The sequence below is a fragment of the Beta vulgaris genome, chromosome 4 (genome assembly GCF_026745355.1).
Source record: "Beta vulgaris subsp. vulgaris cultivar EL10 chromosome 4, EL10.2, whole genome shotgun sequence".
NCBI classification, from domain to species: Eukaryota; Viridiplantae; Streptophyta; class Magnoliopsida; order Caryophyllales; family Amaranthaceae; genus Beta; species Beta vulgaris.
Genome location: NC_079205.1, coordinates 42,855,942 through 42,869,796, shown reverse-complemented (window position 1 = coordinate 42,869,796; position 13,855 = coordinate 42,855,942). Strand labels below are relative to the sequence as shown.

Genomic DNA, 13,855 nt, shown 5'->3' with positions numbered 1-13,855 from the left:
GCAATGACCCGACGTTCGCCCGAGGCGACAACTAGTTATGTTCTATTTCTTTTTTCAGTTAATTGTTAGAGCATCGCCACTGATGCCCAAAAAATAAAAACATGTCATCAATCTCTCTCATCAACTTTCTCATTTTATCAAATTTTGTAATACTTCATGTCTTTATGTCTCATTTTGACAAATGTACCCCATTCATGACTCAATAAAAAAAAAAAGAATATCATCTTCCTTTCTCATACTTTTTACTATACCCCACCTATTTTCTCTCTCCTGCTTTTTACTATATCCCACCTACTTTCTCTTTCCTACATCAAAACATTATTTAATTTGTACCTTTTGATATTTATAATACTACTATTATACAAGATTATGATAAAATTATTTTGGATTTTTTTTATTAGGAAATTAAGTTAGCCCAAGGGAACCCTTAGCCAAGGGGGAGTGCTCTACCCACTTGAGCTAACTCCTATCCTTTTATTTTGGATATTTATGATCCTATTAAATTCATTTAGTAGTAGTACCCCAACATATTTGTGATTTAGTAGTAATTAATTTGGATTAAAAAAATTAAGTTTTAGTTGGGATTATTGACTAGCGCAATCATCATTTAATTTTACGTATTTAACAACATAATAATGAAACAAGACATCGACATAAAATCACAAATAATTGCTACTACAAACTACTTAAATTTATTCAATAAAACGAAAGACACAATAACTACTACTACAAACTACTTACCATAAATAATCCAGATATTAAGACTATTGTTCATTATTACGATCATATCGAAGCCAAATATGCTCAATTAAATATGATTTAAGAGAAATATAGGTTGACTTCTCGCATCTTGCAACCCTTATAGCCATGTTAAAAAGGCATTCGTTGGCATATCAAAATGGGGCCTAGATACTAGTTGCCGCACTTGCATTACCCCTATTTCGTGGTTGGTCTTCAATGAATTTTGTGGTGTCAGCACATTGAATATATGATTCTCGCTCATCCTCAACATTCATGTTATGCATGATGACAAGCAACCATGATATTGCTCGATTTGTCTTCATCCTAAGCAAGTGATGGTTTTACGTATAATAGCAAATCTCGCTTGTAAAACTTCAAATGCACGTTCAACATCCTTGCGCACGACTGCTTGATGATCAACAGATACTCTTTGTTTATCAGTTTGTGGAAGAAAACCCATAGATAAAAGCAGTCCATTGAGGATAAATACCATCAGTTAGGTAATACCCCATGTTGTAATGTTGTCCATTTACCGTAAAATTAACGCCAGGGGAACTCCCGTGGAGGACATCATCAAAAACAGGAGAATGATAAAGGACATTGAAATCATTACACAAACCTGGAATCTCGAAACAGGAATGTCAAATTCAAAGATCTTACGATGCCACGGCTTTGAGAATGAGTTTTGCTTTTCCGCAACATCCTTGATATTGAGATTTCCACGTAGAAGGGCAATTATTCCACTCCCAATACATTTAATCAACGCTTCATGTCGCTCTCCTTGACCAATAAGCCTCTCTAAATATGTATTTGTCGGTCTCCTCAAATATTGCTCCCCAAAGAAAGCAATCACCCCTTTAGCGAATTTTAAAAGGGATGTCCTAGCACTGATGCGACCTAAACGCAAGTACTTGTCAACTATATCAGCTGACATGCCATACGCTAACATTCATATGGTTGTTGTGCATTTTTGCAATGGAGATAAGCCCATTCTTCCTATCGCATCAACTCTCTGTGTAAAGAAAGATGGTTGGTTGTAACGACCTCCATGATACGTAGAAACACATGTTTTCGCATGCAAAATCTCCTTTGGAAGATGTTATCACCATAGATAGCATTAATAGCTAAGTAATCATTATATAGTTGAATGTTAGCTTGTTCTCGATCTCTATCCATGATTGGTAGTGCGAGGGGAGCTTCAGGATGTTCATCTCGCAGATCTTGTGGTGGTTGACGTCGTCGTTGACGTGGAGTTTGCTCCAGTGTTGTATTATGATAAATGAAGTAATCATTAATCGCTTCATCAATGGCTTCATATATGAAGCAGAACTAGTGCTAGCTATTTGAGACAACACTTTTTTAAGTGTTTAGGGTTTAGTAGTCACTGCATAATGGTGAGTATAGTATACAAACAATAAATATAAGTATTTATAGAAGTATATGGTTGTGTAGTCACCACAAAAGGGTGAGTCCATTGAATTAATTGTGAAGTGACCACACAATGATGAGTATAATAGGTTAAAGGTGAGGTGATCATACAATGCAATGTGTAGTGGATTAAAGACGAAGTGACCATTCAATGCAAAATGTAGTATATTATTGGTGAGGTGACAACACAATGCAAAGTATAGTAGATAAATTTTGAGTTGACAACATAATGCTATGTTTGAGGTGAAATGACTACACAATTATGATAAGTAAAGAAAATAATACTAAATCTTGTAAGACAACAACTTATAACAGATTAAGTGAACATCCATTGCAAAAATAGCCACATAAACAATACTTAAAGAATTAACTACTAAACATCAAATAAAGTGATAACAAGAACCTATTAAATTAATTATTATAAATAAAGTAAGGAAATAGTAGCGACAACAAACATGATGAACTAGTAATCTTAAGAAGAAAAAAAAATTAATCTTCCGCACCATAGATTTTAGGGAATAATTTGTCCTTCAACTTCTCTCATGGATTCAATGAAGGCTTCACTAGTAGAGTATTTAAGAGATTAGTGTTGATCTTTAACTACATTAACCTATGATTATTTTCTTCTAACTCAATCATCCATGCCTTCCTCCTCTCTTTGTACCTTTCAAATTTCAACATTTCTTTGCTCAAATTAATGTCTTCTGCTCTTATTTAAGTATGTAGTGTAATTATTTCACCCAAAGTATGTGATTCTCAGACAAACCTCCTTTAACTCTTCTTTTTTTCTTTGTCCTTCTTTACACCATATGGACGCTTATTTCCATCGGATACAAACACACTGGACGTAACATCGTCTTCTGCTTCATCATTGTCATAATCTTCAACTAGTCGGACTCTTGTACCACTACTATCGCTATCCGGATCAGAGGGAGTTAGTTCTGCTATAGCCTTTCCTTTCTTAGGTAAGAATCGTTGGACTCTTGGTTGTCATTTCAGATATAATTTAAAATTTTCCCAAGCATGCTCAACTTAGAAGTTTTTGTTAGTGGCTTGCCGGTAAGTTATGTGAGCTTTGCGAATAACATCTACATCATTTACCCCACTCCTCTTTAATTGAAGTGCTTGTTCATGCATCCAACCCACCTCATCACATTTGGACACATTATTTTCCAATGACTCTTCATCATGTCCAAACTTCGAAAGGGAAACTCATGAGGCATTGAAGCCCGAGTCGCTTCGTATGTCTGGTGTAAGAGCTTCATCCTCTCTCTTTGACCATTGCGTCATAGGGGTTGATCCACTAACTTCTATTGTTTTTATTCTTGATGGATTAACAGGCACCGTAGGTGAAAGGATCGGCTTAGTTGCGACAGGGAGATGATTAGTTCAACAACATTGTTTTTGTCTCCTGAGCTTATCCCAATGTTTGGATTTTCTCTCATCATTTGCATGTTGCGCACTTGGAAGTTTGGATGAGAGGCAAAGAACGAGTCGAAAGTGAAGCCAAAACATTCGAAAACGATAGGGTCCATTGTAATGTTTCCTAAATATAAACATATATTATGATAAGTAAAAGAACAAACTAACATAACACATTGAAATCACACATGTGAACACCAATAATATAATCACTTATAAGTTTTGAAGAAATGCGCACCCCCCCCCCACACACATATAATCCATTTGTGAAGTTGCAGGTATGTATTAATTTTATATATGTTCTAAGATTATGATATTATGCTTCTAAAACACTTAATTAATGACATTGTGCTCTCATTGGATGTTAAGAGTCAAGTTCCATGTCTTTTGGCAATAGCTATGTCTCGGGACCGATTATTGTAGCTGAGGATATCGTTCATCCACGAAAGGAGTCATCGTCACATCCTACGAGCACCGTGAAAGTGAGTGTTGATGATTTTTTTTGCGGATTACGCAGATGCTCCAGTTCCAGTACCTAATCCATTCATCATGAAACTCAGTCAAATTGAAGGTTCATTCATACAATGCCCGAAAGAGTTGGTATTTTTAGCCTCTGATAATCAGGTAACTTATGTTTAGTATTTTGATTTATATAATAAGAAATCTAAATGTATATATACTTAGAAATCTTGATTTATATATACCAAGTAATCTTTATTTTATATATAATATGAAGGGTTTTTTGTCAAAAAGGACCTAATAAAATACAAGTTTTGTGGGGAAGGACCTAATAAAAAATTTTTTGTCAAAAAGGACCTAATAAAATACTTCCGATTGTGAACAGGAACCACTTTATGAATTTTCGGCCAAATTTACCATTTACCAGCGTTGACCCTTTTTTTTACCCCTAGCTGACTCTTTAATATTCTGTTTCTATTTTACAGCACACAAATCCCTATTGAATCCCCAAACTTAATGTTCCCGTTGGCTTAACCTTCTCCTTCTTCATCTTTAATTTCAACTTCAACTTCTCAAATTATGCTTCAACTTTCATCAAAGCCATTTCTTGCTTTACCACCTTCAACTCATTCAACAAAAACTTCTTTCATTGCCATTCTGTCATCTCATCATCCACCCATCTAAAGAATTTGCATCCCATTGGATTTAAAATAGGAACAGAACATTAAAGAGTCATAAGGGTAAAAAAAAAAAAAGGTCAACACCGATAAATGGTAAATTTGGCCGGAAATTCATAAAGTGGTTCCTGTTCACAATCGGAAGTATTTTATTAGGTCCTTTTTGACAAACTTTTTTTATTAGGTCCTTCCCCACAAAACTTGTATTTTATTAGGTCCTTTCTGACAAAAAAACCCTACTATAAATTAAAAAGAAGTCGAATTAAATTAGGAACATATACCTAAAGAAGGTGCGATGAAGAAGAAGAAAAAAAAAGTTGATAATGATCCTTGCACCGATGAGTCTACACATAGACACGTAGATCCATTCATTGACTTGTCACTAGAGGATATGCCTGATATTGTCAAGGATCTGCATCGAATATTTTGCAAAAGAACCCGCAGATGAGCCTTTTACCATGGAAGTTAGTCAGGGTACCTTCTTCGACTATGTTAGTGATCATATGATCATTATCTCTCGACAAGATGTTTTTCAATTTCTGACGGGAGAATGACTTAATGTATCTGTTTTGCAAGTATTTATGATGTGAGATTCCTCAAACTCTAAACTAATTAAAATTGATAATCATTATTATTATTGTTCATCTAACTATAAGTATTTGGAGTGTAGGTACTTGGCAGATGAGATTGAGGAGAATGTAGATGCAAATATTGGTTTCATGTGCCCTAGTTTGATTTTAGAGACCATGATATTCAATGAACCATATGTCGTGATCAACTACATGGCAAATTCAATGAAAGCGAATCAACCAATGCGTTACATCATATGTCCGTACATTGAAAAGTATGTTAGTTAAACTAGTCTTTACTTTGTTTTATCTTTAGATATGAACTTGTAGTTATATATATGAACATCACATTTTGTTGCATGCTTTAGGGAACACTAGATTCTTCTCGTTCTTTCTCTATCAAAAAAAAAAACGGTATATATATTTGATTCACTTCGGAGAGATAGATCCTTAGCTATCAAGATACTACTACATGCGTAAGTTAATAATTGTTATATATACATGTTAGTAAGTTTACATGTATTTTATGATATTTTAAATAATTTATAAATGTTTGTAGTAATTCTTTTATTGTTATAAATTTTTTGTACTTAGTGCATATACAAAATTCACGCGCCTTGAAGGATCCAAAAAAGGAACAAAATTGTCTTGGATAACTATGCAGGTAAAGCTCTAATGGTTTGTGTTTGATACACATTTTACAATTCTATTTAGTATTTTTTTTTTCCGATTCTAATATATGTATTAAATTTCGTGTAGTGTGCTCAACAAATGGGAGGAGATGAATGCGGCTATTTCATGATGAGATACATGCTTCTAATCATCCGCTTTCTCTATGAATCAAATAATTTTCCAATGACTCTTCATCATGTCCAAACTTCGAAAGGGAAACTCATGAGGCATTGAAGCCCGAGTCGCTTCGTATGACTGGTGTATGTTTCTCCATAATTTAGCACCAATCACATTGGTTGACACAACCTCATCAGTAGAATGCTCGAAGAAGTAAAGAATAAGAGCTTCATCCTCTCTCTTTGACCATTGCGTCTTAGGGGTTGATCCACCAACTTCTATTGTTTTTGTTCTTGATGGATTAACTCGCACCGTAGGTGAAAGGATCGGCTCAGTTGAGGCAGGGAGATGATTAGTTTAACAACATTGTTTTTGTCTCCTGAGCTTAGCCCAATGTTTAGATTTTCTCTCATCATTTGCATGTTGCGCACTTGGAAGTTTGGATGAGAGGCAAAGAACGAGTTGAAAGTGAAGCCAAATTAAAACATTCGAAAGCGTTAGGGTGCATTGTAATTTTTCCTAAATATAAACATATATTATGATAAGTAAAAGAACAAACTAACATAACAAATTGAAATCACACATGTGAACACCAATAATATAATCACTTATAAGTTTTGAAAAAATGCGCACCTCCCCCCCCCCCCCCCACACACACACACACACACACACACACACACACACATGTATATATATATATATATTATAATTTATATTTCAACAAGTTCAAAAGTAATACTATTGATTAGCAATAATTATTATAAAGAAAAATAGTCAAGAATAAGTCAATCTATAAGCCATTCACTAAAACAAGTCAATCTTTTGATTATCATTGAATAAGCCAACCTTTAACACCATTATATTTTTAGCAAGCCCTTGCCTGTTGTTAACTAATTTTACCGCTTAAATATGATATGTGCTACTCTCAGAAGGATGAGAGAGAAAACCAAAAGAAACTAAAAATTAGAAAAAAGAAAGAAATAAGTCATATTATCTGTAATTTAACTTGTTTAAAATTGATAAATATAAAAAGTATACTTATTCAGAAAATAATCAAAAGATGACTTATTTTTAACGGATTGGACAAAGGTTAACTTATTATTATTATAAAATAATGTTTCTAATAAATTTAATTTATCATCAAGTGCTAACAAATTTACGTGTTAAACATGATTAGTATTTTACATAATAGCATTACATTATGACACATACCTAATTAAAATCGAATTATTAATTTATCAAAATGCTTAATAGATTTTGAGTATTAAATAATAATTTCTTTACAAAATTCAACAAGTGCATAAGAAATTTACATATGAAACACAATTAGTATTCTATATAATAGCATTTGATTTTTATATATAACTAAAATTGAATGATTAATTTATCACAATGCTTAACATATAAAATTCAACAATTGATAAAAATTTATGTTAAAAATTCGGTACTAAATAATAATTACTGTAAGCAGTTTAACAATTAAAGATAATTCTACTATATAAAATACGAAAATGGATAAATACAATTCTTGACTCACCTCAATTGTCTTCAATAATAATTTCTTCTAGAATAAAAGCTTCCAAAGATAAATATATGTAGAGAGAAAATAATTAATTTTAGAAATGTGTCATATTATAACAATCTGGATGTCTATTTAAAGATCTCAAAAAAATATGAGCATTGATGATTTTTTTTTTTATTTGTATTTGTAAAGTTATTCAGAATACAAAATCTAGATAAAAAAAATAACCACCGCAATTAAACATCCACGTGCCCATATTTGTCATTATTGGCGATGTTCAACAGATGCACACGTGGCATAAGATGATTGATTCTTACATTTTTTGCATATCAAAACGCAACATTTTGAGTTTTCCCAGCCAAATTTCAGCAACATTTTTGTGGGCCCTCCCCCATTTTCTTTTACATGACTTCATCCATGTTTTGGATCTTAGGTAGCCCAAATATGGATTGAGTCATTCTATGACCCAACTTAAAAAATAAAAATAACCATGGATGCAATCCAAAGTTTTTTTTGAGCTTGATTGATGAACCAATCTTATGGCCAATTCTACTATGAGTTGGCATGCTCTTATGTTGTAGTTATAGATATTTTTTTGATTTTTTCACCAAGTACCCTCGAGTTTTCAAAAAATTCACGAGGTACCCCCAATTTTTCAAAATGCACGAGGTACCCCTCAGTTTTATGTTAATACCTTCAAATACCCTTAATGTCTAACGGCGTAAACCGCCGTTCGTATTATCCCTAATTAACCCTTAATTTCCCCTAATTAAACCTTAATTAACATAAATAAACCCTATATAACCTAAATAAACCCTAAAACCTAATTCCTAACTAACACTAATCCTAACCCTAACCCTAATCCCAACCACCACCTAGTCCCCCCCCCCCCGACCACCCCAACAGCCCCTCCTTCCCCACCCCCGGCCCGCAGCAGCCCGAACCCACTCCCCCACCATAGCAGCGCGACCCCCCTCCCTGCCACAGCAGCGCGGCCCCCTTCTTCGCCACATCAGCGCAACTCGACATAATAGACCCCCTTCCCAACGCGGGGGTGGGGGAGGGGTGCAAAATTGATGAAATGCGTGGGTGGAGGAGGCCTAGCGAGGTTGCGAGGGTGGGATGTGGGAAGGGGCTGGCGAGAGGGTGGATCTGTAGGGGTGGTGGGTGGTGAGAGGAGGCGTGGGAGGGGTGGTGAAGTTGTAGGGGTGGTGGGAGGGTGGGGGAGGGGATGGTGGATGGTTAGGGTTAGTTTTAGGATTATGGTTAAGTTTAGGGTAAAGATTAGAGCTAGGCTTAGGGGTTAATTAGGATTTAAAATGAAAAATTAGGGTTAATGACTAACGGCGGTTAACACCGTTAGTCATTAAGGGCATATGAGTGTATCTACATGAAACTGAGGGGTACCCCGTGTATTTTGAAAAGTTGGGGGTACCTCATGAATTTTTCAAAAACCCGGGTGTACTTGGTGAAAAAACCGATATTTTTTCCTTTGCAAGACTTAGAAGAATATTTTACACTTATTATAGTTAGAAACTGACAATCGCAATGGCAAAAAAAACATTGATTTCAAGGTTGTGCCGTGGTAGGAGACCACTGACTTGAAAGCAATTACGGCCCGACAACGGTGGTAATCGATCTGGACAGCGTGCACGCGTGTGTGATAGCAAGCCCAAACCCAAGCATGACATCCGACCACAAAATCATCTCAAGTACCAACTCAATAAGAATAAGGAAAAAGGGAATATATAGAGCAAGGGAGTATTCCCTCCCTTAAGCAATGTGGGACTTTATTGAAAGTAAGGCAAGACTCTTCAAGCCTTGATTCCAACAATCCTCCACAAAGGCTCTGAAAAGAAAAAGAAATTCCTGGGTAAGGAAAGGAAAGTACTTAAGCATCAATATCTTTTGATTTGAGATTTGAATTAATGCATATTGAAATGAGGCAACAACTTACTTTCTAGTGAGTGAATTTCTCTTGAACTCACTAGAGTTCCGTTGAGACCCCCACAACACATACGTACCTTAAGATTGTGCAGTCTCTGCGATACTTCACAAGCGCTTTATAGCCATGCGCATTCCATGGGTTTGATAAGTGCTCTAGAAAGATAGTCCAGTCTTTCATAGAAGGCGGCTTAACCTCCACACTTACGTAGGTAGTCCATCAAGTGTTTCTCAATAACACCACCCCGAAGGGAAACCATTAAGAGCAAAAGCTCAACCTCGCAATATAAATCCATCAAGTGCGTCTCAATAGCACCATCAATAGGCTATGGATTAAAAAAAAACACTACCATGTGTCATATGGATGAGAAATGTAGTGCAAGTTAAGATTTTATGGCTTCGTTTCACCTCAAACGGGTATCTATCTTAAAATATCAACTAATGGGCTTTAGCCCCATCCCCCTCGACGACTCTAGGACAACTCTCCTAGATAACCCCTTAGTAAAGGGGTCTGCAAGATTTCTTTCGGACCTCACATAGTCCAAAGAAATCACCCCATTTTGTAGGAGTTGTTTGACGACTCCATGTCTGATCTGTATGCGTCTCTTCTTACCATTATAGACACTGTTCTTAGCAACACCAATGGCTGCTTGAAAATCACGATGAAGAGAGACAGGTGCACCCTGTCCTTCCCATAAGGAAACATCAGACAGCAGATTTCTCAACCATTCAACTTCTTGGCCTGCCAACTCGAGGGCAATAAACTCAGATTCCATGGTGGAACGTGCTATACAAGTCTGCTTTGAAGACTTCCACGATGTAGCACCACCACCAAGGGTAAACACATAGCCACTAGTTGAACTGATCTCATCATTACCAAATACCCAATTTGCATCATAAAATCCTTCAAGAATAGCAGAAAATTTAGAGTAATGCAGACAAAAATCAACAATTCCTTTTAGGTATCTGAGAAGACGATGAAGAGCATTCTAATGTTCATTACTAGGGTTATGAGTATATCGACTCAGTCTACTCATTGCATAAGCTATGTCAGGTCGGGTACAGTTCATGAGGTACATCAAACTACCTATGACTTTCGCATATTCACTTTGAGAGATACTTTCACCTAAGTCCTTGGTCAAATGAATACTAAAATCATAGGGACAACTCACTGGAACAACATCAAAAGAATTAAACTTTTTAAGCACCTTTTGCACATAATGAGACTGACTAAGGGAAATATGACCGGAGATTTTCTTAACTCTTACTCCTAAAATCACATCAGCTTCTCCCAAATCCTTCATCTCAAACTTTGATGACAAGAAAAATTTAGTATTATTAACCACCTTTAAGTTGCTACTAAAATCAACATGTCATCCACATAAAGACATATAATAACACAATCTGATCCTATCAATTTGGAATATACATAGGAGTCAGAGTTGTTGACAATGAAGCCATTTGACACAATAGTACTGTCAAATTTTTCATACCATTTGACACAATAGTGCTGTCAAATTTTTCATACAATGGACTTCCTCAACTTACACACTTTATCTTCTTGACCTTGCACCACGAAACCCTGATGATTTTAAAAAGTAATACCACAAGTGCACGATGTCCGTTGTTAGCAGATACTTAGCAAATACGGGTCAATCCCACAGGAAGAGGATTTCTATCGATTTTCGCTTAATTTTAATAAACTATCTCAGAAAAACGAATGTAGCGTTTGATTTGAATAATAACTAAACTAGAAGTAAGTAATATCACAATGTTGATTTAATCAACGAATTAAAAGTCTAGGGCATACGTTTGGTCCACCATGCTCATACATTCAAAGAATACAAATCAATTCAATAATAAATAAACTAGAGGGTGAGTAATTAAGGAAATGGTTAATCCTTCGGTCGGGCATTAACACTTTCAATTCAACCTATGCAATACGATCGCTAACATATTCAGAACTGCCAATTGTAATGAAGCCTCTAAGAAGATGATCTTTTAGTTCTAATTCCTATTAGTAAATTAATTAACTCTTGATATTGGCCAATTACAAGAATCAAACTATTTGAAACTTGTTGTATAATATGAGCACTATAAGAGGGGGGGTGAATTATAGTGAGAGAATAAGCTATACTTTTTGCGGAATTAAAAGTAAACTTGGGAACAAACAATGGGAACAAGAGAGATTTTACGAGGAAAAACTTCTTAGGCCTAGTAGGAAGAAACAACCTCGACCACAAGGGATTTTAAACAACTTTCCACTATAATAGGCCAAAACAACTCTGATTACAACCTATTACTTTTCTCTCGATTCTCAACTTAAGTCACTCAACTCAAGTTCCCAACGACAGTTCCCAACAACTGATGTTTTCTCTCAAACTTCACTCGAAGTTCCTTTCTCTTTCTCTTGCTTCACTCAAAGCTTTCTCACACTTACAAGAGTTCACTCAAACCCTTTTTCTCAAAAATACACTTTATAAAATAATGGAAGAGTAATAAACTCGATTAATTAAGTATGAATTCTCTTAAGGAAAAGGCACTGACACTTTAGATAACTTAAGACAAATTAACTAAGTCAGACACAATTTTGCTCAAATGAATTAGGCGCATATTTATAGACAATTAAGACAAGACATGTTCTCCACTAATTTAGACCATTAACACATGTTCCCCATGATGTTTAATTAATTAATTAAAATAAATTAATTATTCCATGTCATGTAAAGCATCCACTACTTCACTTCATAGAAGCAGTAACACATTACGTGGTTTTTGCAAACTTGGAGAATAATTAACTTATTTAATTTAATTAAATACTTGGAGGATAATTAACTTAAGCCACTAAATCCACTAACTACTAAAACTGTAGCAGTAAACTTTAGGCGTGTAATCTAGAATTTTAGGAAATAAATAAATAAAATCTTTAGCTAGTTTTTAGGAAAAATATTTTTTCAAAATCTTTTATAAAAACCGGAAAACAGTTTTTATTATTAAAAATCCGAAACATTTAAAAACCGGAAATATTAATTTTTCGAAAACTAAATCTTTTAAATAAAATATAAAAGATAAATATATATTTTAAAAAGATAAGATTTGAAAATCAGTAATTTTAAAATCAGAAAATCTTTTAAAATCTTTTCCTAACAAACTTAAACTAACTTCCTAAAATATGGATCTTAGTCAAATATCCCTAAAAACTCTAACAACTATATTGGGCACACAATTTCACTTAGGCGCACAATATTAGTCACTTAGAAGTTCCTAAATTAGTTTTAAGTCTTGTTCCCTAATTATTAAGTCTTGTTCCTAAGCCTTGTTCCTATAGTGCCAGGTCTGTTCCTTTCATGGGAACAGAACCAAGTTCCTTTGAGAATTCACCACGAACTTAATAAAGCTTTTACTCAACCTTAACAAGAAGATTAATAAATACCCTAATGTATTCTAATCTTCATTCCATGCTTGATTCTTCATTCTCGAACATCTTTACTTCGATCTTGATTAATTCTCCGCTTTAATCTTCAATCAAGTATTCTCTTAGCTCGAGCATGAATTACCTTGCAAAAACATAAATAAAATATACTATGTCTTTTGTGGTTAGGTCATCTTCAAAACTCAAGGGTCAACAATTTCCCCCTTTTTGAAGATGGCAACAAAAGGCATATACTAAAAATAATACACATAAGTCATATAAAAATAATTTTAACAAAGTATGTAACCAAGTTAAATTAAGTATTATAGACTCGTTATTTTATTTTGTAAAGTCGAAATATGAGAACATAATTCATGACAAAAAAAATTTACTCTGATTTTGTCCTTATCTTTCCCCCTTTGGCATCTTCAAAAACATAGTCCACGATTTCAAAAAGATGAATATTATTCACTAAACACATCACACAACCAAACTTGTAAGAAATAAGTTGGTTAGTATAAGCAAATAAAGCATTCAACTCTCAAAAACCGCAATCCAAGAATATTAGCCATTCATTTAGACGCACACATGCAAAAAGATCAAACTTAGAATTAAGCAAACAAAAGTTCCATTGTAGCATGATTAAAGGAGAAGGATAGAAAAGACAAATATTAAACAAAGTTCATGTTCCCACACAAAATAAAACAAACTAAATAGAAAAGTTTATGATTTAGGAGAGGGAGGTTGTTCTACTTCTTCCACCACATCATGAAGCTTTGCCATCACTTCTTGATGATTTTCGGCCAATGTATCATTTCCCTTGAGCACAATGTCTTCCAACTTCAACAACTAGAGTTCATGCTTGAATGGAGGAAGAAAGTTCACCAAGCCG

The 13,855-nt window shown here is 34.6% G+C and overlaps 1 protein-coding gene across 1 annotated transcript; it reads right to left on the bottom strand.

The window, feature by feature from the left end:
* Positions 1-1,178: 1,178 nt before the first annotated feature.
* Positions 1,179-1,690, bottom strand: LOC130591148 (uncharacterized). The gene is made up of 2 exons (XM_057394078.1): positions 1,402-1,690; positions 1,179-1,360 (listed from the first exon to the last, which is right to left on the bottom strand). Exons 1-2 carry the CDS (start codon positions 1,688-1,690, stop codon positions 1,179-1,181), a joined length of 471 nt encoding a protein of 156 aa, XP_057250061.1.
* Between the last annotated feature and the right edge of the window lie 12,165 nt (positions 1,691-13,855).